Source organism: Plecotus auritus (genome assembly GCF_963455305.1).
Source record: "Plecotus auritus genome assembly, chromosome: 4".
Lineage (NCBI taxonomy): Eukaryota > Metazoa > Chordata > Mammalia > Chiroptera > Vespertilionidae > Plecotus > Plecotus auritus.
Window position 1 is genome coordinate 97,766,938 of NC_137775.1, and position 25,770 is coordinate 97,792,707.

General features: G+C 39.4%; 1 protein-coding gene across 1 annotated transcript in view; it reads left to right on the plus strand.

The window, feature by feature from the left end:
- Positions 1-25,770, plus strand: part of SLC26A8 (solute carrier family 26 member 8) — a gene marked incomplete at both ends in the record, with an annotated part of 96,763 nt that overhangs the window by 41,431 nt on the left and 29,562 nt on the right. Inside the window, one exon of the mRNA XM_080665125.1 lies at positions 2,009-2,091. Within this exon, the coding sequence (XP_080521251.1) occupies positions 2,009-2,091 (83 nt within the window). The remainder of the gene's footprint in view (positions 1-2,008; positions 2,092-25,770) is intronic.

The following is a 25,770-nucleotide window of genomic DNA, read 5'->3' on the forward strand; positions in this document are numbered from 1 at the left end:
AAGGGCAGAAGCTGAAAGGCTGCTTTTACAAAAGACTTTCCAAAACACTGTACACAAATAGTGGTGCCCTGGCTCCAGGAGCGGAGTCAGGGACCACCTCTCCTTTTCATGGAACCCGCCCCATTCTGGCACCTTAGCAAACGGAGGCTTTGGGGCCACCAGCAGATGACATCTGTGACAAAGACATCCTTTCTCTCTCTCTCTCTCTCTCTCTCTCTCTCTCTCTCTCTCTCTCTCTCTCACATCTCTCTCATTTCAGCTTTATTAGGGTATAATTGACATAAAATTGCAAGATATTTAAAGTGCGTATCACTGTGACTTGACATAAATGTACATAGCAAAAGGATTCCCCTATCTAGTTATTAACACATCCATCACCTCACATGTTTATCTTTTTGGGGGTTGGGAGATGAGAATACTTTAAGCATTATTCTTATAAAATTTAAGTTCTGCTCTCTTATCAAATTTCAATTATACAACTGAGTTCTCAACTATAGTCACCATGTTATACATTAGTTCCTCAGACCTTATTCATCTTATAGCTGAAAGTTTATACCATTTTATCAACTTTTTCCTATTTTCCCCACCTCACAGCCCCTGGCAACCACTTTTCTGCACTTTGCTTCTGTGAGTGTGACTGGTTTTGTTTTTAGGTTCCACACTGTAAGTGGTATCAGGCAGTATTTGTTTTACTCTGTCTGGCTTATTTCACGTATCCTAATATCTTCAAAACCCATCCATGTTGTCACAAATCAACCCTCTCTTAAGAGACATCAGCAACAGGAATCATAGTGCTGTTTCTTGAAGCAGCCTCAAAGGCAGTGAACATTAACCAGGGTTATTAAGACAGGAAAGTAAGAGTATAGAGGATTCTGTGGGTTGACTGTGGCTGACAGATTGGTTTGTGAGCCATAGTTAAGGCATTCCTTTGGGGAATGCTGTAAATAAGTAGGATGCATCATGACGTGCAGCAACAGAAGAATCTGAGGTCCAGCAATACAATGAGTTGAAGACTTAAAATCATTGCAATTTAGGTAGTAAACTTCGTTGTGACTTAATTTATACTCAAAGGTTATTGAAACCTACAATATGCTACTTATGCTGTAGCAACGTACAAACCATGAGATCTTAAAAGATAAAAGTTATCTTTGCCTGTACAAAGTCCATTGCGGGTTCGATCCTGGGTCAGGGCACATACAGCAGTCAACCAGTGAGTGCATACATGAGCGGAACAACGGATCTCTCTCTCTCTCTCTCTCTCTCTCTCTCTCTCTCTCTCTCTCTCTCTCTCTCTCCCCCCCCCCCTCTCTCTCTCTCCCTTCCTCTCACTTTTAAATCAATAAATTTAAAGAAATTTTAACCTAGGCATTAAGTTTTATTGTCTCTGGTTTAATTTGATTTGGTGTGAGATCTTTATAAGGTATAACAATTGCTAGGTTATCTATTTTCCTTCTAGTTGAAATGCAAGGGAGACTTGCCATTTTAGAAATCAATGAAGGGGGAGGAAAAACGGCAAGTGATTACCTTGCTGAAGATCTGCTTTCTTGTGCTATCAACTGTTGTTCCATATTATTAAGGGTTAGTCAATAATATGATTCTCAATATACCTCAATAATCCCCCAACAGACCTATTCATATGTACCTCGATCTAAAAACTTTTAAAACTGAGGCCTTGATACAGGTATAACCTGAAAACAAGTTTATATTTGCTCTGGATGTTTAAAGCTGGTGAGGAAAAAGAAGTCCAGCGCATCCATTCGTTCCCATTATGTGGCAGAGAACAAGGCTGGAGTTGCTTTCATTCTGGCTCCAGTGCTAAAACCAGCTTTGGGAACTAAGTCAGGGTGGGCTTCTGCCTTCCCTGCTGTACTAAACCTCTCTCTCCAACCTTCCAAGGACCAACATACATCATCCCTGGTCCTGCCAGCAGCTAAGGGCACCTCCCCTCCTGGAAGCAATACATAAAATAATTTTAAGATGATTGTTTGCCCCTTGTTAACTCCTACAGGTTGTTGGCTTCAGTGCACTTGCAAGCAAGATCAGCATTGCCACAGACACCGGCAAGACATTCATGGATATGATTCCCTACAGGTTGGTAATTTCACTTTTCAAGACTATTTCTGCCCTTCCTGTTACCTTCTCTTGGCAGCTGACCATACAGCTTGATTGATATTCTCCGCAAGTAGTCTCTAGCCACAGCCACATTCGGGTCGCTGAGTTCACGTTCATTTTAGAACATAGAGGTTCATGAAAGAAGCAGGGCTAGGCAACCCCTGTTTCTTCTCTGGTCAGCCTCCAACTCTCTTCCCATAGTTGAACTGATCCCCATACCCAAGTAAATTGTTGGATACATGGAATACCAGAGACTCACATTTTTTCCTAATACATTGTGGCCCCTCTCAACCTCTACACCTATCTGATTAACTCTCAAGGATGAGACAAGAGATGCCTCCACTTTCCTTGCCTCTCTCCTGGGGCTCAGTGCTCACGAAATGAGCATTCCTTCTGTCTTCAGCCACTTGGACTGAATCAGTGTCCTTGAGCAACATTATGGTATTACTCCGAGTAGAAAGCTCTCCTCAAATAGTCTGGCATATAGATTTCTTATGGGCTCACAATTGATTTGCATTATAATTCCTACCAGTGACTATGGGACATCACTCTTGCTTCTGTTAGGAAATTATAATTTCTTTAATCTTTTTTATTTTATTAGTTTTTTCTTTTAAAAAAAATCTCTATTGTTGAGAGTATTACAGATGTCCCCCTTCCCCCCGCCCCCATCCTCCCACTCTACCTGGTTTCCACTCCACCCCATGCTTCACCACCCTATTGTCTGTTTTCATAGGTAAGATCTTTTGTTAATCTCTTCTTGCCCCCGTCCCTCCTTCCCTCTGAGATTCCTCAGTCTGTTCCATGCTTCCATGCCTCTGATTCTGTTTTATTCGCCAGTTTATTTTGTTCATTAGATTTATTGTTCGTTTATTTTGATTTTTAGATTCAATTGTTGATAAATATGTATTTGTTGCCATTTTATTGTTCATATTTTTCTCCTCCTCCTCTTCCTCCTCCTCCTCCTCCTCTTCTCCTTTCCCTTTCCCTTTGCCTTTCCCTTTCTCTTTCTCTTTCTCCTTCCTCTTCTTAAATAATACCCTTCAACATTTCATGTAATACTGGTTTGGTGGTGATGAACTCCTTTAGATTTTTCTTGTTTGTGATGCTCTTTATCTGATCCTCAATTCTAAATGAGAGCTTTGCTGGGTAGAGTAATCTTGGTTGTATCCTTGATTTTTATCACTTTGAGTATTTCTTGCCACTTCCTTCTGGCCTGCAAAGTTTCTGTTGAAAAATCAGCTGACAGTCTTATAGGTGCTCCCTTGTAGGTAATTAACTGCTTTTCTCTTGCTACTTTTAAGATTCTCTTTGTCTTTAACCTTTGGCATTTTAATTATGATGTGTCTTGGTGTGGGCCTCTTTGAGTTCCTCTTGTTTGGGGTTCTCTGTGCTTCCTGGACTTGTTAAGTCTATTTCTTTCACCAGGTAGGAGAAGTTTTCTGTCATTATTTTTTCAAACAGGTTTTCAATTTCTTGTTCCCTCTCTTCTCCTTCCAGCACCCCCTTGATGTAAATGTTGGTATGCTTGAAATTGTCCCAGAGACTCCTTACAATGTCTTCATATTTTTTATTCCCTTTTCTTTTTGCTCCTCTGGGTAATTTTTGCTTCCCCATATTCCAAATTGCTGGTTTGATTCCCAGTGTCCTCTACCCTACTCTTGATTCCCTGTAAATTATTCTTAGAAAAAATAAACAAGTGGGACTACATCAAACTAAAAACCTTCTGCACAACAAGAGTGTATCTTTCGTTTCTGACTGGTTCTTTTTTATGTTGTTGATGTTCTCACTAAGTTCCTTGAAGTTCTCACAAAGTTCCTTGAGCATCCTTATAACCATTGTTTTGAACTTTGTATCTGATAGTCTGTTTGCTTCCATTTCATTTAGCTCTTTTCTGGAGATTTCTTTTGTTCTTTAATTTGCAACATGTTTCTTTGTCTCCACAGTTTGGCTATTTCCCTGTGTTTGTTTGTATGTATTAGGTAGAACTGCTGTGTTTCCTGGAATTGGTAGAGTGGCCTTGTGTAGCAGGTGTCCTGTAGGGTCCAGTGGCCTGAGCTGGGCACTCTAGGTGGACCCCTATGTGGGCTGTGAGCACTGTCCTGTTGTAGTTGAGCATTGATTGCTATTGGCATCACTAGAAGGAATTGACCCCCAGACCAATTGGCTGTTCGGACCAGCTGAGACTACAGTGCTGTGCACGAGACACCCCTATTGAGCAGGACTTACTCCAGTGGGGCCTTGTGCTCACCAAGTCTGACCCTTGAGTCAGTTGCTCATGGATGTGGTAGGGCTGCAATCTTCCCTGGTTTGGTCACTGGGATTTTGATAGGGATTGCATAGAATCTATATATTGCTTTGATGCTCTTTAACTGGCCAAATACATAAAATATGCTTAAATTCACAAATACATAAAAATTCTAAAAGAATAAACTCATTTGCTTCACCGTTGGAAAATGCTATGGAACCAACTTGTTATTGTGAAATTGTTAAATAAAGGAAACTTACCATGCTTTTCCTGTAAGAACTGCTCTTTTGGGTGTCCAAATAGTTGATAACAAGACATTTCACTTTTATTTATTTAATTAATTTATTTAAAATATACTTGTATTGATTTCAGAGAGGAAGGGAGAGAAAGAGAGAGATAGAAACATCAATGATAAGAGAGAATCATTGACTGGCTGCCTCCTGCATGCCCCACACTGGGGATTGAGTCCGCAACCTGGGCATGTGCCTGACAGGGAATCAAACCATGACCTCCTGGTTCACAGGTTGATGCTCAACCACTGAGCCACACTGGCTGGGCAACATTTCACTTTTAGAAGAATTATACTCAATAAAGGGAGAAGGAATTATAGAATTAGAATAACATCATTAAGGGATACTAGCATATCATCTGTTAACATCACAAAAAGAAACAATTAAAAACCAACCTATCAGAAAGAGAAATTAAGAAAACAATCCCACTTATAATTGCATCAAAAAGAATACAATAGCTAAGAATAAATTTAACCAAAGAGGTGAAAGATTTGTACACTGATAACTATAAGACACTGATGAAAAAAAAATTGAAGACACAAATAAATGAAAAGAAATTCCATGCTCATGAATTAGAAGAATTAATATTATTAAAATGTCTATATACCCAAAGCAATCTACACATTCAGTGCAATCCTTATCAAAATTCCAATGCCATATTTCACAGAAATAGAATAAACAATACTAAAATTTGTATGGAATTTCAAAAGACCCACAAATAGCCAAAGCAATCTTGAGAAAGAAGACAAAGCTGGAGGCATTACACTTCCTGCTTTCAAACTATATTGCAAAGTTATAGTAATTAAAACAGTATGGTATCATAATAAAAACAGACATATAGATCAAAGCAATAGAATAACGAGCTCAGAAATAAACCTATGCATACATGAGCAACCAATTTACAACAGAGATCTAAGAATGTACAATGGGGAAATGACAGCCTCTTCAATAAATAATATTGGGAACACTTGACAGCCACAGGCAAAAGAATGAAACTGAACCACCAATATTAACTCAAAGTGGAATCAAGGCTTAAACTTAAGACTTAACACCATAAAACTCCTGGAAGAAAACATAAGCAATAAGCTCCTTGACATTGAACTTGGTGATGATTTTTTTGGATATGACTCTAAAAAGGAAGGCAAAAAAAGAAAAAAATAAACAAGTGGTGCTACATCAAACAAAATCTTCTGAACAGTAAATGAAGCCATCAAAACAATAAAAAGGCAGTCTGTCAGATGTGAGCAAATATTTGCAAGTCATATACCTGATAAGGGGGTAATATCCTAAATATATAAAGACTCATACAACTCAATAGCAAAAAAATCAATTTTATTTAAAAGTGGGCAGAGGCCCCCGACCGCACTGAACCCCAGTTCTGACTGCAGTGAACCCCAGTTCCAGGCGAGCCCCTGGGGATCCACGCTCTTATGGGGGGAATCTGGACTCTCGGGCGGAGACTCGGGAGCCGGGGAAGACAGAGGTCTGAAGGCGCGCGCGTGCGCGCAAGGGCAAAGTTGATGGGAAGCCAAGACTGTCTGCTACGCCCTGAGACTCCACCCCATCCAAGCTGAGCACAGAGGCTATTGCAATTTGGCAAGTCTAATCCTATAAGGCTGTCTCCAGCACTAAACTTCTCCCAGCATAGACACAGCTGATCCTTACAGCCAACTGGCCTGGAGGTCAATTCCTCCCAGTGATACCAACAACAATCAAGACTTAACTACAACAAGGCTGTACACACAGTCCACAAAGGGGTGAACCAAGAGTGTCCACCTCAGGTTAACTGGGAAGGCCAACCCACTGGGCCATATAGGAAACCTAGCACACAAAGTCACTCTATCAACTCAGGGAAGCAGCCAAAATGCGGAGACAAAGAAACAGATCACAAATGAAAGAAATGGAGGAAAACAAACGACTGGATATAGAATTCAAAACCACGGTTATAAAGCTTTTCAAGAATATCCTAGAAAAGGCTCATAAATATAACGAGACCCTCGAAGATATGAAAAAGGACCAACTAGAAATTAAACATACACTGACTGAAATAAAAAATATTATACAGAGACCCAAAAACAGAATAGAGGAACACAAGAATCAAGTCAAAGAATTGAAATACAAAGAAGCAAAAAACACTCAACCGAAAAAGCAAAAAGAAAAAAAAAAAATCCAAAAAGTTGAAGATAGTGTAAGAAGACTATGGGACAACTTCAAGTGTACCAACATCCGAATTATGGGGGTGCCAGAAGAAGAGAGAGAGCAAGATACTGAAAACCTATTTGAAGAAATAATGACCGAAAACTTCCCCCACCTGGTGAAAGAAATAGACTTACAAGTCCAGGAAGCGCACAGAACCCCAAACAAAAGGAATCCAAAGAGGACCACACCAAGACACATCATAATTAAAATGCCAAGAGCAAAAGACAAAGAGAGAATCCTGAAAGCAGCAAGAGAAAAACAGTTAGTTACCTACAAGGGAGCACCCATACGACTGTCAGCTGATTTCTCAACAGAAACTATGCAGGCCAGATGGGAGTGGCAAGAAATTTTCAAAGTGATGAATAGCAAGAACCTACAACCAAGATTACTCTACCCAGCAAAGCTATCATTCAGAATTGAAGGGCAGATAAAGAGCTTCACAGATAAGAAAAAGCTAAAGGAGTTCATCACCACCAAACCAGTATTATATGAAATGCTGAAAGGTATTCTTAAAGAAGAGGAAGAAGAAAAAAGTAAAGATAAAAATTATGAACAACAAATACATATCTATCAAAAAGTGAACCTAAAAATCAAGTGAATTAAAAACCTGAGGAACAGAATAATCTGGTGAATATAATAGAATCAGGGGCATAGAAAGGGAGTGAACTGATAATTCTCAGGGGGAAAGTGGTATGGGGGGTTCATGAAGAGACTGGACAAAAATCATACACGTATGGATGAGGACAGTGGTGGAGAGGTAAGGGCAGAAGGTGGGGTGGGAACCGGGTGGAGGGGAGCTATGGGGGGGGGAAAGGAGAAACAATTGTAATAATCTGAATAAAGATTTATTAAAAAAAATAAAAATAAAAAAAAAGTGGGCAGAGGATCTGAATAGACATTTGTCCTACGAAGACATACAAAAAAAAAAAAAAAGAAGAAGACATACAGATGACAAATAGATACATGAAAGGGTACTCAATATCATTAATCATTAGGGAGATGAGAATCAAAACCACAATGAAATATTACTGACACCTGTTAGAATGGCTATTATAAAAAAGTCAGGAAATCACAAGTATTGGTGAAGACATGGAGAAAAGGGAACCCTTTTGTACTGATGGTAGAAATGGAGGTTTCTCAAAAAAATTAAAAATAGAATTACCATATGATCATGCAATTCCACCTCTGGGTATTTATTCAAAGGAAATGAAACCACTGTTCATTACAGCATTATTTACAATAGCCAAGACATGGAAACAATGTAAGTATTCACTGATAGATGAATGGATAAAGAAAATGTGGTATTTATAATAATAAGAGTGTAATATGCTAATTAGACCAGACAGCCGAACGACCTTCCAGACATCCTTCCGGATGAAGTCAGGGTTGCGGGGGCTGAGAGAGAGGTGGGTAGGGGCTATCAGGCAGGCAGGCAGAGTGGTTAGGAGCGATCAGGCAGGCAGGCGAGTGGTTAGGGGTGATCAGGCAGGCATGCAGAGTGGTTAGGGGTGATCAGGCAGGCAGGCGAGCAGTTCGAGGCATCAGGAAGTCAGGCAGAGTGTTTAGGGGTGATCAGGCAGGCAGGTGAGTGGTTAGGGGTGATCAAGCAGGCAGGTAGAGGGGTGAGGGGCGATCAGGCAGGCAGGTGAGTGCTTAGGGGCAATCAGGCAGGCAGGCAGGCAAGCAGTTAGGAACCAGCGGTCCTGGATTGCAAGAGGGTGCAGGCCAGGCTGAGAGACCCACCCTCCCTGGCACAAATTTCATGCACCAGGCCTCTAGTCTATAATAATAAAAGAGTAATATGCTAATTAGACCGGAAATCCTTCCAGACGACCTTCTGGATGAAGCCGGGGATTGTGAGGGAAGCTTGGGTCCCAGGTGCTTACTGGTGGCCAGAGGGAAGCCCAGGTTCTGGGTGCCAGAGGGAAGCCGGTGCCAGCATCTGGGGGAAGGAAGGCCTACTCTTGCACGAATTTGGTGCATTGGGCCTCTAGAATATACATAATGGAATATTATTCAACCATAAAAAAGAAGGAAATCTTGCCATTTGCAACATGGATAGATCTTTTTTTTTAATTCTTTAGTTTTGTTGGTTTATTTGAATATGAATAAATGAGATGAAATATAAATGACTTAATTTATCTCACTGTACAATATATTTGTGAGTTTAACTTAGGATGTTTTAATTAATTAATTAATTTATTTATTTATTTATTTTTAAATAAATCTTTATTGTTCAGATTATTACAATTGTTCCTCTTTTTTCCCCCATAGTTCCCCTACACCCGGTTCCCACCCCACCCTCTGCCCTTACCCCTCCCCGCCCCCACTGTCCTCATCCATAGGTGTACGGTTTTTGTCCAGTCTCTTCCTGCACCCTCCCACACCACTTTCCCCCTGAGAATTGTCAGTCCACTCCCTTTCTATGCCCCTAATTCTATTATATTCACCAGTTTATTCTGTTCATCAGATTTTTTTATTCACTTGATTTTTAGATTCACTTGTTGATAGATATGTATTTTGTTCATAATTTTTTTCTTTATCTTTTTTCTTCTTCCTCTTCTTAAAGAATACCTTTCAGCATTTCATATAATACTGCTTTGGTGGTGATGAACTCCTTTAACTTTTTCTTATCTGTGAAGCTCTTTATCTGCCCTTCAATTCTGAATGATAGCTTTGCTGGGTAGAGTAATCTTGATTGTAGGTTCTTGCTATTCATCACTTTGAATATTTCTTGCCACTCCCGTCTGGCCTGCATAGTTTCTGTTGAGAAATCAGCTGACAGTCGTATGGGTGCTCCCTTGTAGGTAACTAACTGTTTTTCTCTTGCTGCTTTCAGGATTCTCTCTTTGTCTTTTGCTCTTGGCATTTTAATTATGATGTGTCTTGGTGTGGTCCTCTTTGGATTCCTTTTGTTTGGGGTTCTGTGCGCTTCCTGGACTTGTAAGTCTATTTCTTTCACCAGGTGGGGGAAGTTTTCGGTCATTATTTCTTCAAATAGGTTTTCAGTATCTTGCTCTCTCTATTCTTCTGGCACCCCCATAATTCAGATGTTGGTACACTTGAAGTGGTCCCAGAGGCTCCTTACACTATCTTCAAGTTTTTGAATTCTTTTTGCTTTTTGCTTTTCTGGTTGGGTGTTTTTGCTTCTTTGTATTTCATATCTTTGACTTGATTCTTGCAATCCTCTAGTCTGCTGTTAGATCTCTGAATAATATTTTTTTATTTCAGTCAGTGTATGCTTAATTTCTAGTTGGTCCTTTTTCATATCCTCGAGGGTCTTGTTATATTTATCGGCCTTTTCTAGGATATTCTTGAAAATCCTTATAACCGTGGTTTTGAACTCTATATCCAGTTGTTTGCTTTCCTCCATTTCTTTCATTTGTGATCTGTTTCTTTGTCTCCGCATTTTGGCTGCTTCCCTGAGTTGATAGAGTGACTTTGTGTGCTAGGTGTCCTATAGGGCCCAGTGGCTCAGCCTCCCCAGTTACCTGAGGTGGACACTTTTGGTGCACACCTTTGTGGGCTGTGTGCACAGTCTTGTTGTAGTTAAGCCTTGATTGTTGTTGGTATCACTGGGAGGAGTTGACCTCCAGGCCAATTGGCTGTGAGGATCAGTTGTGTCTACAATGGGAGAACTTCTGTGCTGGAGACACCCTTATGGGGCAAGACTTGCAAAAGCCTCTGTGCTCAGCTTGGATGGGGTGGAGTCTCAGGGTGGAGCAGACAGCATTGGTTTCCTGTCAGCCCTGCCCTAATAGGCCCCTGTGTCTCAGTGTCCCGTGGTAATCGCTGCAAGCACCTCTGAGAGAAAGCTGCCCTCGAGTTTCGCCCGCTGCCAGACAGTTCAATTTCTCCCTGAATGAGTCTGGGTCCCCGGCGTCTCACTCAGAACTGGAAGTTCAGTGCAGTCGGGAGCTTTTGTCTCCCTCCTGCTTGAGAAAGCCAGCTGCGCACTCAGTTGCCCGCCCTCTCCACGCACACGCCTAGGTACCTCTGCCTTCTGCAGTTCCTCTGAGTCTCAGTGTACTTTTCTCTTTCTTGACAGTCCAGTTTCACCCCATATGAGTCTGGGTCCCCAGAGTCTTGCCCGAAACTGGAGTTCAGCACAGTCAGGAGCTTTTGTCTCCCTCCTGCTTGAGAAAGCCAGCTGCGCACTCAGTTGCCTGTCCTCTCTGCGCACACGCCTGGGTACCTCTGCCTCCTGCAGCTCCTCTGAGTCTCAGTGTGCTTTTCTCTTTCCTTCTAGTTGTAGAATTTCCACTCAGCCAGCCTTCCTGTGGTTCTGGATGATGTCCGTTTTGTCATTTAGTTGTAGTTTTGAAATTGTTGTGTGAGGCAGTAGTTTAGGTGTTTACCTATGCTGCCATCTCGGTTTCTCCAACATGGATAGCACTTAAGAACATTATGCTAAGTGAAATAAGTCAGAGAAAGACAAATGCTGTATGATCTCACTTATATGTGGAATCTAAAAAAAATTAAAATAAAAACAACTAAGATCATAGATACAGAGAACAGATTGGTAGTTGCCAGTAGTGAGGGGTGGGGAGTGGTGAAATGGGTGAAAGCAGTCAAAAGGTACAAACTTGTTATACAATAAATAAGTCATGGAGATATACAGCATGGTGACTATAGTTAATACCACTGTATTGTATATTTGAAAGTTGCTAAGAGAGTTTATCTTAAAAGTTCTCATCCTAAGAAATAAACTATAACTATGTGTGGTGACAGATGTTAACTAGATTTATTGTGGTGATCATTTCACAATATATACAAATATCAAATCATTATGTTGTACACCTGAAACTAATATAATGTTATATGTCAAATATATCTTTAAAAAGACAATTAGCCCTAACTGGTTTGGCACAGTGGATAGAGCGTCGGCCTGCGGACTGAAGGGTCCCAGGTTCGATTCCAGTCAAGGGCATGTGCCTTGGTTGCAGGCACATCCCCAGTGGGGGGTGTGCAGGAGGCAGCTGATCGATGTTTCCCTTTCATTGATGTTTCTGACTCTCTATCCCACTCCCTTCCTCTCTGTAAAAAAATCAATAAAATATATTTTTTTAATAAAAAGACATTTAGACATTGTGTTTCTCCTGACAGATGTATACACTACCACCTATGAAGCATTTTTGCCCCCACAAAAAATCCCACATTTGACCAAACCTGAAGAGCTAACTACCAATTTACAGGGAATATAAGGAAGAGAGGAATATGTTAAATGACAACACAAGAATACAATCAGCAAAATCTAGATTGTGGGGAAATCTAATAGGACCAATGACCAGGTTTCTTTCTTTAAAATATAATTCTTTTTATTGTTGAGAGTATTACAGATATCCCCACTTTGCCCGCCTCTATCTGGCACCTGCCTTACCCCAGGCCTTCACAGTACTGTTGTCTGTGACTATGGGTTATGCATATCCTATATAATAAAGAGTTAATATGCAAATGCTCATCACACCCTTGCGCCCTTGTGCTAGGGCCAGGAGACCTGAGGCTGGACTGGGGGACCTGAGGCTGCGCCCCTCACCCTGTGGTGCTTGATGGGGGTGGGACTGGCTGGGTCTGGATCTCTTGCGATTTCAAGGCACGTGCAGGTGGGCAGGGACTTGACTCTGGGTCCTGTGGTGTGCCCCAGACTCTGACTGGAGGGAGATTTTCATATACATTTTACTAATTTCCTTTCATCTCTGACACTTCTATTATAGAGAAAGGGCAAATAGCAATATTAAAATATTTCCTCTAATTAATTCCCTTTTAATGTGCACGGATTTCATGCACTGGGCCACTAGTATGCATATAAGTTCTTTGGTTAATCTCTTCCCCATCCCCTCTCCTTTCCTCTGAGATCTGTCAGTGTGTTTAATGCTTCCGTATCTCTGGACCTATTTTGTTCATCAAGGTTTCTTTAACAAAAAATTTGCAGGCAAGAAAAACAAAGATATGAAGAAGGAATCTATAACTTAAAAGAGACTTGAGACTTAGAAACCAACTTTAGTGTATAGACCTTATTTGGATTCAAATTTGAACACGTAAAATAGATATTTATGAGACATTTGGGAAATTTTGAATATTATATGTTTGATAATATTAAGAGATTTGTAACAATTTTTGGTGTACATCTTTTAGAGAGGTATGCTGAAATATTTACAATTAAACCTATATAATACCTGGGATTTGCTTCAAAATAAAATAAGATTGGTTATAAATTGTTGTGTTGAAAGTGAGTGATGGGTATACCAGGGTTCATTATACTATCCTTTCTTTTGAAAATGTTCGAAAATTTTACATTTTTAAAATAAAAGATCAAATATTTATGAGTGGTACTGTACTGCTTACATATAAACGGAACCCAAAACATAAACTCTGACCCCCTAAGAAATTATAGCCTATAATTTACCACACAGAAGCTGACTTAACAGGTACTCTGGGCAACATTACTAAGCCCATATACAAACAGACAAGCATCCATTCTTATAAAAATTAGGATGGTCATTCTTTCTCTGGCCAGCAATCTGATGGTTATACGGGCAAAGAAGAAAGCTTTTTGTCTCAAGGAGAGTTTTCTAGTTAGCAATATGGTAGAAGGTATTCCTGGGGAAAAGTTCTGATCATGGTTATGTGTGTTTGGCAATGTTTTTTAATGATATGATCTTAATAGAAATAATGTATTGACTTAGTAGAATTAGGTGACCAGGACTACCAGCAAAATGAATTAGTCTGAAAATTTTGGTGACATCAAAACAATAGAATGGTAGAGAGAATTCTGGGAGATGGAGTAGGAAGCACCAGGAATCCATCCCTCCACCTAAACAACTGCACTGGCAGAATCTGTCCGACATTTGGGAGATTTTGAATATTAATTATATGTTTAGGAAGCACCTAAATTATATTTTGGAAATCCAGAGCCTATTGAAGGCTTACAATTTCTAGAAAAAGGCTTGGATGGTAAATTGCATTGTTGCAAGCCCCTCCCTCTCTGGCTGAAATGACTTCCATGAGATCTAAAGGGCTAGAACTCCCTTTTTCCCTTTTCCTCTTTTCCCCCCCTTTTGGAAGTCAGACATGAAAGATTAGGACATAAAAAAAAAAAAACCACTCACAAACCCACATATACATGAAAAATTAGAAAGTTACACATACCCAGAAAATGGCTCAGAAAAGACCAAAAAAGACCTTAAATTTATAACTCAGGCTAATCCTTGGCACAGCAACAGCCTACAATAACAACAACAACAACAAAATAACAAAAACAGCAAACCGTGGGAAGGGGGAGAATTTGATTTCCACAGTTGCCACATTATTATATTCAAATATCCAGTGTTCAACAAAAATCACAAGGCATACAAAGAAATAGGAAGTATGGCCCATTCAATGGAAAAAAGTAAATCAACAGAAACTGTCCTGAAAAAGACCCAATGACAGATCTACTAGCCAAAGACTTTAAAATAATTGTCTTTTTTTAGGAGGAGAGCCTATGGGACAACATGAAACAAAGCACATATGAATAATAGGGGTGCCAGAACAACAGGAAGAAGAACAAGGGTTAGAAAACCTATTTGAAGAAATAATGTCAGAAAACTTACCTAATGTGGGGAAGAAAAAAGTCACACAAGCACAGAGAGTCCCAAACAAGGTGAACCTGAAAAGACCTACACCAAGACACATCATAATTACTATGGCAAATGTTCAGGACAAAGCGAGAATCTTAAAGGCTGCAAGATAGAGACAGAAAGTTACGTACAAGGGATCTCCCATTATCAAGTGATTTCTCAACAGAAACACATTAGGCCATAAAAGAATGGAAGGAAATTTACAAAGTGATGCAAAGCAAGGGACTGAATCCAAGAATACCCTATCCAGCAAGGCTATCATTCAAAATTTAAGGGGAAATAAGGAGCTTCACAGACAAAAATAAAAAGGCTAAGGGAGTTTATCACTGCCAAGCCAGCAATATAAGAAATGCTAAAGGGACTGGTATAAAAAGAAGAAATAAAAAAATAAGAAGGAACACAGGCACAAAAAATAAAAACGGCTACAAACAAGTACCTTTCAATAATAACTTTAAACATAAACGAACGAAATGCTCCAATCAAAAGACAGTAAGTGGCTGAATGGATAAAAAACATGACCCATATATATATATGCTGTCTACAAGAGACCCACCTCAGAACAAGGGACTCACACAGACTGAAAGTGAAGGGATGGAAAATATTTCTTTAAGCAAATGGAAATGAAAAAAAAAAAGCTGTGGTAGCAATACTTATATCTGACAAAATACACCTCAAAGTGAAGGCCATAACAAGAGATACGGCAGTCCACTTCATGATACTAAAGGGATCGATACAACAAGAGGATATAACCCTGATAAACATATATGCACCCAATGCAGGAGCACCCAAATACATTAAAAAAAAAAAACAACTCCTGGAAGATATCAAGGGAGAGATCGACAGCAATACAATTATAGTAGGGGACTTTAATACACCACTGACATCACTGGATAAATCCTCTAGACAAAAAAATCAGCAAAGAAACAGCAATCCTAAATGACTCACTAGATCAGATGGACTTAATTGACATCTTCAGAACATTTCACCCCAAAGCCACGGAATATATGTTCTCAAGTGCACATGGGCATTTTTAAAAATAGACCACATATTGGGTCACAAGCAAAGTCTCCCCAAATGCAAGAAAATTGAAATCATATCAAGCATCTTCTCAGACCACAGTGGCATAATATTAGAAATAAACTACAATAAAAACAATCCAAAAAATTCAAACACTTGGAAGCTGAATAGCATGCTATTAAATAATGATTGGGTTACCAAAGAGATCAAAGAAAAAAATTAAAAATATCCTGGAAACTAATGACAATAAAAACACAACAACCCAAAATCTATGGGACACAATGAAAGCAGTCCTGAGAGGGAAGTTTATAACTCTACAGGCCTACCTCAAAAAAAAAAGAAAAAAAGAAAAAATGGTAATAAATCATCTAACTCTGCAACTCAAAGAATTAGAAAGAGAACAACAAGAAAAGCCCAGAGTGAGCAGAAGGAAGGAGATAATAAAGATCAGAGCAGAAATAAATGACATAAAGACTAAACAAAACAATACAAAAGATCAATGAAACCAAGAGCTGGTTCTTTGAAAGGATAAACAAAATTGATGAACCTCTAGCCAGGCTCACCAAGAAGCAAAGAGAGAGGAACCAAATAAACAAAATCAGAAATAAAAGAGAAATAACAACAGACCCCCACTGAAATACAAAGGATTGTTAAAAAATACTATGAACAACTCTATTCTAACAAACTAGACAACCTGGAGAATATGGACATATTCCTAGAAAAATACAACCTTCCAAAACTCAATCAGGAAGATTCTAAAAATATCAATATGCCGATAACTATGGAAGAAATGGAAGCAGTCATTAAAAAGCTTCCAGCAAACAAAAGCCCGGGGCCAGATGGCTTCACAGGGGTTTTACCAAACATTCAAGGAAGAACTAAAACCTATCCTCCTCAAAATATTCCAAAAAATTCAAGAGGAAGGAACACTTCCAAGCTCATTCTATGAAGCCAGCATCACCCTAATACCAAAACCAGATAAAGACAACACAATGAAAGAGAATTACAGGCCAATATCCCTCATGAACATAGATGCCAAAATCCTCAACAAAATTCTAGCAAATTGGATCCAGCGGTACATCAGAAAGATCATACACCATGACCAAGTAGGATTTATCCCAGTGAATCAAGGATGGTACAATATCCGCAAATCAATAAACATGATACATCACATAAATAAATTGAGAGATACAAATCACATAGTCATATCAATTGATGCAGAAAAAACATTTGACAAAATCTAACACCCTTTCTCGATAAAAACTCTCAGCAAGGTGGGAATAGAAGGATCATACCTCAACATAATAAAAGCCATATATGACAAACCCACAGCCAACATCATACTCAATGGGCAAAAACTAAAACCATTTCCACTAAGAACAGGAACAATACAGGGATGCCCACTGTCACCAATCCTGTTCAACATAGTACTGGAAGAACTAGCCATTGCAATCAGACAAGAAGAAGAAATAAAAGGCATCCAAATTGGAAAAGAAGAAGTAAAACTGTCCTTATTCGCAGATGACATGATACTGTACATAGAAAACCCTAAAGACTCCATCAAAAATTATTAGACTTAATAAATGAATTCGGCAATGTAGCAGTATACAAAATTAATGCCAAGAAATCTATGGCATTTCTATACACCAATAATGAACTTACAGAAAGAAAGACTGAAAAAGCAATCCCATTGGGAGAGGAAAAAATGGTGGCGGAATAGACAGACGTGTCCCGAGTCTTGTCCCGGAGCAGATAGAAAGAACAGCTGAGGGTCGCACAGGGAGTGTTTGTTGGTGAGTTGAGGGACAGCTATACTCCAGGAGACAGTGGGGGACTGCTGGATGGGGCTCCCCTGACCAGGCAGCCCCCACTGGTGCTGGGTTCCCTCCCCAAGTGACCAGCTCGGATGCAGAGACCGTGCCATCTTGAAGGGGAAAGTGGATGTTATCAGAAGCCTGAAAATCTACAACTGCAGCACCCATTGAACAGCTGCAAACCCCAGAGCACCGGTCCCCAGTTGGCACAAACAGGCGGATTCAGAGGAGCTGTACACTCCACCATGGAAAAGTCAGATTTCACCTGGGATAAGGTGAGGTCTCTGCTCCTGGCAGGAGAAAGAAACGTGTGCACTGCGGGAGCTGGAGGACCAGGGGAAGTCTGCGCCTAGAAAAATCCGTGGCTGTTGGGGCTGGCGTGATCCGTGAATGTGGAAGGGGGTCCTCAGAGCTAACAGAAAGGAACTCTTAAAAGCAACCCATTTTGATCTGATGCAAAAGGACAGCCTAAAAATTTTAAAAGTGTGCCGGCTGCTTAGACCCAAGGGGGAAAAAAAGACTGCACAGACTTGCGTGCAGCTCCGGAGTTCGCACACTTACGCTGGCTCTTTTGTTTGTTTGTTTGTTTGTTTTTGTTTTTTCTTTTTCCTTTAAATCCTTGCTTTTGATTACTAAGCCCAATACATAGGATCACTCAATTGGGGACACCCTAAGAGACTGCAGGGGAAAGTTGTTTTTCTGGAACCTGGGGATCAGAATGGGGGAATAACCATCAGAGAACCAGCTCTGAGGTAAGCCACTCCCACAAACCAGTATTGAATGCCACAGGGAAAGCAGTATCTAAGCACTGGCTAGAGAGGACCTATAGACCCAGAGGTCAATCCAGAAACACTGCCACCCAGGGGTTGAATCACAAATTGACCCTTGTGTAAACACAAATAAAAGAATACAAGAAATTAAGACACACTGCCTGCTTAAAAATCAGGACTGGCTTACAACACTGAGGAGCAGTGGAACGCAGGGAACTGCAATACTCTCCTGACTAGGAAACAGGCGTGCCAAATAGAACAGTAGAGGAAGTGAATGACCTTCACTACTGCACTTTTTTTTTTCATCTTTTACTTAAGAAACTATTTTTTTCTTTTTTCCTCACTTGATTTTATCTTTTTAATTTTTACATTTTTATTTTCAATCAGTACTATTACTACTACTATTTTACCTTTTTTTTTTTTAAAGTATCATTTTATTTTCTCTTTATTTTACTTTGGGATTAGTGTTCTACATTCTATTTTCCTCTTTCCTTTAGCATCATTTTACTCTATCTCAACTTCACCTTTATGCCATCACTCTCTTCCTAACTTTTCCCCTTTTGTTGTCCTGTTTCTCTTACCCTTTTCCTGCTTTAAATTTTCCCTATTCTTTCTTTTTACCCCCCGTTAAAATGTCACCCTTCTTATATATCTAAATTTCCAATCCCCTGCTCCAAGTCCATACACAACTCTCTCTTCTCTGTCTTCACTATCCAAAAATTGTTTTTCTCTCTGTCCTTTTGTTGTTGTTCGCTTGATTGTTGATTATATCAATTTTTTATGCTTGTTTGTGAGATTGTTTTGCTTATTCTTTTTTGTTTTGTTTTGTTTTTGTTTGTTTTTTTGCTTCTCTTTTCCTATGCCTCGCTTGATATTAATTGTTGTTTGTAGTTTGTATTCATCTCCAGGTACTTGTTGCTGGCATTTGTTGGGATTAGTGGTTGTTCTATTGGAGTTTTCTCCCCATATATATAGTTTGTTCCCCTCTTCTTTCGTATTCTCTTTCTTTTCTCTCTTACTTTGTTTTTCCTTTTCCCAATTTCATTTTTGCACTCCTTTCTTTTTTTTCCTTTTCTTCTTTCTCTCCTATCCTCTAATTTGCCTTTCTCTGATGGTCACCTTTATTTGGGGTTATTAATATCGTGAATACATTTCTGTTCAGTGCCTTGTGTGTTGTACCTGGTTGTGTTGTATTTTGTGCCTTTAAATCAACGCAGGAGAGAGAGAACTACATAACCAGACACCTGGAGAAGAGAGACCATGGGGAGACAAAGAAACAGCCTGCATATGAAAGAAAAGCAGGCATCACCAGAAAAGGAAGTAAACGAAATGGAGGCAAGCAACCTGCCAGAAAAAGAATTCAGAGAAATGGTCATAAGGTGGCTGAAAAGAATGGAAGACAAATTTGACAATATGTGTAAGAACCAAGAGGAAATGAAGAAAAACCAAGAAGAAATGAAAAATGACATTGCTGCTGTAAAGAACTCAATAGAAAGCATCAAGAGTAGACTAGAAGAAGCAGAGGACCTCATCAGTGAGCTAGAAGACAAAGTAGGAAAAAATACCCAAATTGAGCAGCTTCTAGAAAAAAAAATAAAAAACAGGAGGAGAGCCTACAGGAACTTTGGGACAACACGAAACAAAACAACATCCACATAATAGGGGTTCCAGAAGAAGAGGAAACTGAGCAAGGAATAAAAACCCTGTTTGAAGAAATAATGACAGAAAACTTCCCTGATAAAGGGAAGAAAAAACCCACACAAATCCAAGAAGCTCACAGAGTCCCAAGCAAAATGAACCCCAAAAGACCGACGCCAAGGCACATTATAATTAAATTGGCAAACACCAACGACAAAGTAAGAATCTTAAAAGTGGCCAGAGAGAGACAGAAAGTTACCTACAAAGAACCTTCATCAGACTAGCGACTGATTTCTCAACAGAAACTCATCAGGCCAGAAGGGAATGGAATGAAATATACAAAGTCATGCAAAGGAAGGGTCTGAATCCAAGAATACTGTACCCAGCAAGGCTATCAATCAAAATTGAAGGTGAAATCAGGAGCTTCACAGACAAAAAAGGACTAAGAGAATTTATTACCACCAAACCAGCAATGCAAGAAATGCTAAAGGGTCTTCTGTAAAAAAAAAGAAATAGGAAGCGAAGAAGGAACACAGGGGTAAAGAATAAAAATGGCAACAAATAAGCACCTATCAATAATAACTTTAAATGTAAATGGATTAAATGCACCAATCTAAAGACATAGGGTAACGGATTGGATTAGAAAACACTACCCATATATCTGCTGTCTACAAGAAACCCACCTCAGAAAAAAAGACACACAGAAACTGAGGGTGAAGGGATGGAAAAAGGTTTTTCAGGCGAATGGAAATGAAAAAAAAAGCTGGGGTAGAAAAACTTATATCTGACAAATTAGATCTCAAAGTGAAGGACATAACAAGAGATAAGGAAGGCCACTTCATAATACTAAAGGGAGCAATCCAACAAGAAGATATAACTGGTAAACATATACGCACCCAATACAGGAGCACCCAAATACATAAAAAACTCCTGGAGGATATCAAGGGAGAGATTGACAGCAATACAATCATAGTAGGAGACTTTAATACCCACTATTACCATTGGACAAATCCTCTAAACAAAAAATCAGCAAAGAAACATCAATCCTAAATGACTCACTAGACCAGATGGACTTATTGTCATCTTCAGAACATTTCACCCCAAAGCCACAGAATATACATTCTTCTCAAGTGCACATGGGTCATTTTCAAAGATAGACCATATGTTGGGTCATAGGCAAAGTCTCTTCAAATTCAAGAAGATAGAAATCATATCAAGCATCTTCTCAGATCACAGTGGCATAAAACTGGAAATCAACTACAATAAAAACAATCCAAAAAAATCAAACATGTGGAGACTAAATAGCATGCTATTAAACAATGACTGGGTTACCAGAGAGATCAAAGAAGAAATAAAAAACATCATGGCAACAAATGACAATGAAAACACAACAATCCAAAATCAATGGGACACAGCGGAAGCACTCTTGAGAGGGAAGTTCATAGCTCTACAAGCCTACTGCAAAAAACAAGAAACAATGGTAATAAATTACCTAACCCTACAACTCAAAGAGTTAGAACGAGAGCAACAAGAAAAGCCCAGTGTAAGCAGAAGGAAGGAAATAATAAATATCAGAGTGGAGATAAATGATATTGAGACCAAAGAAACAATACAAAAGATCAACAAAACCAAGAGCTGGTTCTTTGAAAGGATAAAAAAAAGCAATCCCATTTACCATCGCACCAAAAAAATTAAGATACCTAGGAATAAACATAACTAAGGAGGTAAAAGACCTATATGCGGAAAACTACAGAACACTGAAAAAAAAGGGATAGAGGAAGACATAAATAGATAGAAGAACATACCGTGTTCATGGATTGGTAGAATCAACATCATCAAAATGTCCATACTACCCAAAGCAATCTATAGATTCAATGCACTCCCCATTAAAATACCAACGGCATATTTCACAGACCTAGAACGAACTTTCCAAAAATTCATCTGGAATAAAAAAAGACCCCGAATAGCTGCAGCAATCCTGAGAAAGAAGAACAAAGTAGGTGGGATCTCAATACCAGATATCAAGCTGTATTACAAAGCCACTTTTCTCAAAACAGCCTGGTCCTGGCATAAGAACAGACATATAGATCAATGGAATAGAATAGAGAACCTAGAAATCGACCCAAACCACTATGCCCAATTAATATTCGATAAGGGAGGCATGAACATACAATGGAGTCAAGACAGTCTCTTCAATAAATGGTGTTGGGAAAATTGGACAGATACATGCAAAAAAATGAAACTAGACCACCAACTTACATCATACACAAAAATAAACTCAAAATGGATAAAGGACTTAAATGTAAGATGGGAAACCATAAAAATACTAGAGGAATCCACAGGCAGCAAAATCTTAGACATATGCCAAAGCATTTTCTTCACTGATTCTGCTCCTAGGGCAATGGAAACTAAAGAGAAAATAAACAAATGGGACTACATCAAAATAAAAAGCTTTTGCACAGCAAAAGAAACCATCAACAAAACAACAAGAAAGCCCACTGCATGGGAGAACACATTTGCCAATGTTATCACCGGTAACGGCTTAATCTCCAACATTTACAGGGAACTCATACAACTTAACAAAAGGAAGATAAACAACCCATTCAAAAAATGGGCAACGGACCTAAATAGACACTTTTCGAAAGAAGACAGAAGGAAGGCCAAGAGACATATGAAAACATGCTCAAAGTCACTAATCATCCAAGAGATGCCAATCAAAATAACAATGCAGTACCATTTCACACCCGTCAGAATGGCTATCATCAACAAATCAACAAATGACAAGTGCTGGTGAGGATGCGGAGAAAAAGGAACCCTTGTGCACTGCTGGTGGCAATGCAGACTGATGCAGCCACTGTAGAGAACAGTATGGAGTTTCCTCAAAAAAACTAAAAATGGAACTCCCATTTGACCCAGTGATGGCACTTCTAGGAATATATCCCCAGAAACTAGAAAAACCAATCAGAAAGGATATATGCACCCCTATGTTCATAGCAGCACAATTCACCATAGCTAAGATTTGAAAACAGCCTAAGTGCCCATCAGCAGATGAGTGGATTAAAAAACTGTGGTACATCTACACAATGGAAACTATGCTGTGGTAAAAAAGAAAGAATTCTTATCATTTGCAACAGCATGGATAGAACAGAAGAGCATTATGCTAAGTGAAATAAGCCAGTCAGAGAAAGATAAGTATCACATGATCTCACTCATTTATGGAATATAATGAAAAACATAAACTGATGGATAAAAACAGATCCAGAGACAGAGAAGCATCAATCAGACCATCAAACCTCAGAGGGAAGGTAGGGGAGGGTGGGGTAAGGGGAGAGATCAACCAAAGGACTTGTATGCATGCCTAATCAATGGACACAGACAACAGGGGGGTGAGGGCATGAGTAAGCGGGGGGGGATTGGGAGGGTAATGGGGGATAAGGACACATATGTAATACCTTAATCAATAAAGAAATTTAAAAATAAATAAACAAATAAAATAATTGTCTTAAAGATCCTCAAAGAACTAAAGGAAAAAGTGGAGAAAGTCAAGAAAATGATGAATAAAATGAAAATATCAAAAGAGAGATAAGAAAAAAAAAAGAAAAAAGAGGTAGTTCTGGGGCTGTGAAGTACAATAACTGAAATAAAAAATTCACTAGTCATGTGCCACATAATGACATTTCAACAACAGACTGCATATATGGTAGTGGTTCCATAAGGTTCTAATGGAGCTGAAAAATTCCTATCACCTAATGACATCATAGCCATCCTAACATCATAATGCAATGCATTACTCATGTGTTTGTGGTGACACCGGTATAAACAAACCTACTGCACTGCCAGTCATATGAAAGTACTAGAGGCCCAGTGCATGAAGCTCATACACTGGGGTGGGGGTGTCCCTCAGCCTACCTGCGCCCTCTCGCAGTCCGGGAGCCCTCAGGGGATATCTGACTGCTGTGGAGGCTGGAGAGGCTCCCACCACCACCACCACTGTTGCTCACCAGCCTTGAGCCCAGCTTCCGGCTGAGCAGTGCTTCCCCAGTGCACTGACAACCAGCGGGCAGCTCCTGCATTGAGCATCTGCCCCCTGGTGATCAGTGTGCATCATAGCAACTGGTGGTTCTGCTGTTCGGTTGATTTGCATATTAGCCTTTTATTATATAGGATAGCACATACAATTAAGTACACTACATAAAATTTGATGATTATAAACGACTTTCTCATTCACATATTTTCTATTCTGTATGTTTTATTGTTATTTTAGAGTATGCTCTTTATACTTATAAAAAACATTTGTTGTAAAACAGTGTGCTGTGTTATGCTAGCAGCAGCCTCATACATCTTGTGTTTACCACATCTCTAATTGCATAATTTTCTTCTGTGCTTGATTTAATCTTGTGTTGTTTTCATTGATTGTGGCCACCAAGCATATAAAATCCACTGTTAGGGTTGTCAGTAAGAGGCCATGTTGAATGATTGACCTGGAAACAAAATTAAAAGTGATTTAAGGACTATGAAGGTAGAAAATCAGTAGTGGTTATTGCTCGCAAGTCAGACATGACCCATTACACCACAGCTATGATCTTGAAAAGCAAGAACAAAATGATGGAAGGTGTTAAAGTATCTACTTCACTGAAGGCAGTAAGACTAACAAAAACTCAAGAAGGGCTATATCCAACATGGAGAAACTTCTAATGACCTGGATTGAACACCAGACACAGAAGTGTATCCCTCTCAGCACCATGACAGTCACAGCCACAGAAAAAAGTTTGTTTGTGATGTTGAAAGAAAAGACTGGACCCAACTATAGTTTTGCATTTACTACTAGCTCTGGGTGGTTTAAACAATTCAAGATTCATTACATAATGTGAAAGTGAGTGGTGAATCTGTGAGTGCTGATGTAAAGGCAACTGATGAACTTTTAGAAATTCTAGATAAGCTGATAGTGGAGGAAAATTACTTGAGAGAACAAATATTCAAGTATGGATGAAACCTCCTTATTCTGGAAATGGATGCCTGAAAGGACTTCCATCCATAAGGAGGCAAAGCAATTCCAGGTTTCAGGGCTTTTCAGGATCACAGTCTTGCTTGGGGTCAATGTTGCAGGCTGGAAGTTGAAATCCTTTGTGATCAGGTACAGTGAGAACCCCAGGGCCTTCAAGCATATCATAAGTACACACTGAGTGTACTGCAGGAGCAATACACCACGGACGACCCAGCTCCTCTTCCAAGATGCCCTCTTGAATTGCTTTGCCAGCACAATGAGGAAGTACTGTTTGGAGAATAGCATACCTTTCAAGATTTTCCTTGTTGTTGATAATGCTCCCAAATATTCTCCTTTTATTGATGATCTTCATCCCAATATCAAAGTGGTGTCTCTCCCTCCAAACATCACCTCTTTCATCCAACCAATGGATCAATGAATTATAGCAGCATTTAAGGCCTACTACCTGAGGAGGACCTTGGCCCAGGCTATTGCTGCAACTAACAAAGATACTGAAAAGACACTGATGCAATTCTGGAAAGATTATAACATCTGTGACTGCATCAAGAACCTTGCGTGGGTATGGGGTGATGTCACTGAGGAGTGTATGAATGGCATCTGGAAGAGTTTTTTCCAAATTTAAATCAAACAAACCAAATAAATAAAGTAATAGGGGAAAAAGGATTTTTTTCCATGACTTCAAAGTATTTGCCAAGGATAAGGAGGTTGTAAAAATCAACAAGGCTGTGGATGAGATGGCAAACAATTTTAACCTGGGTGTGGGTGAGGGTGACATTGATGAACTTGCGGACGCAATTCCTGAGGAACTGACTAATGAGGAATTGTTGGAACTGGAACAGGAAGAATAGGCAAGAGTAAAAGAAACTGCAGGAGAAAAGAAGAACCCCAACAAAATTAACAATGAAAAGTTTAAAAGAAGCTTTTGCAGACCTCAACAAGATCCTTAAAAAGTTTGAAAACCTAGACCAAACATGTCAAACTAGCAACCCACAACGAGTATTTTTGCAGCCCAGCCAATATAATGGTATGTAAGAAATGTTTTAATAAAAATTTTAATAAAA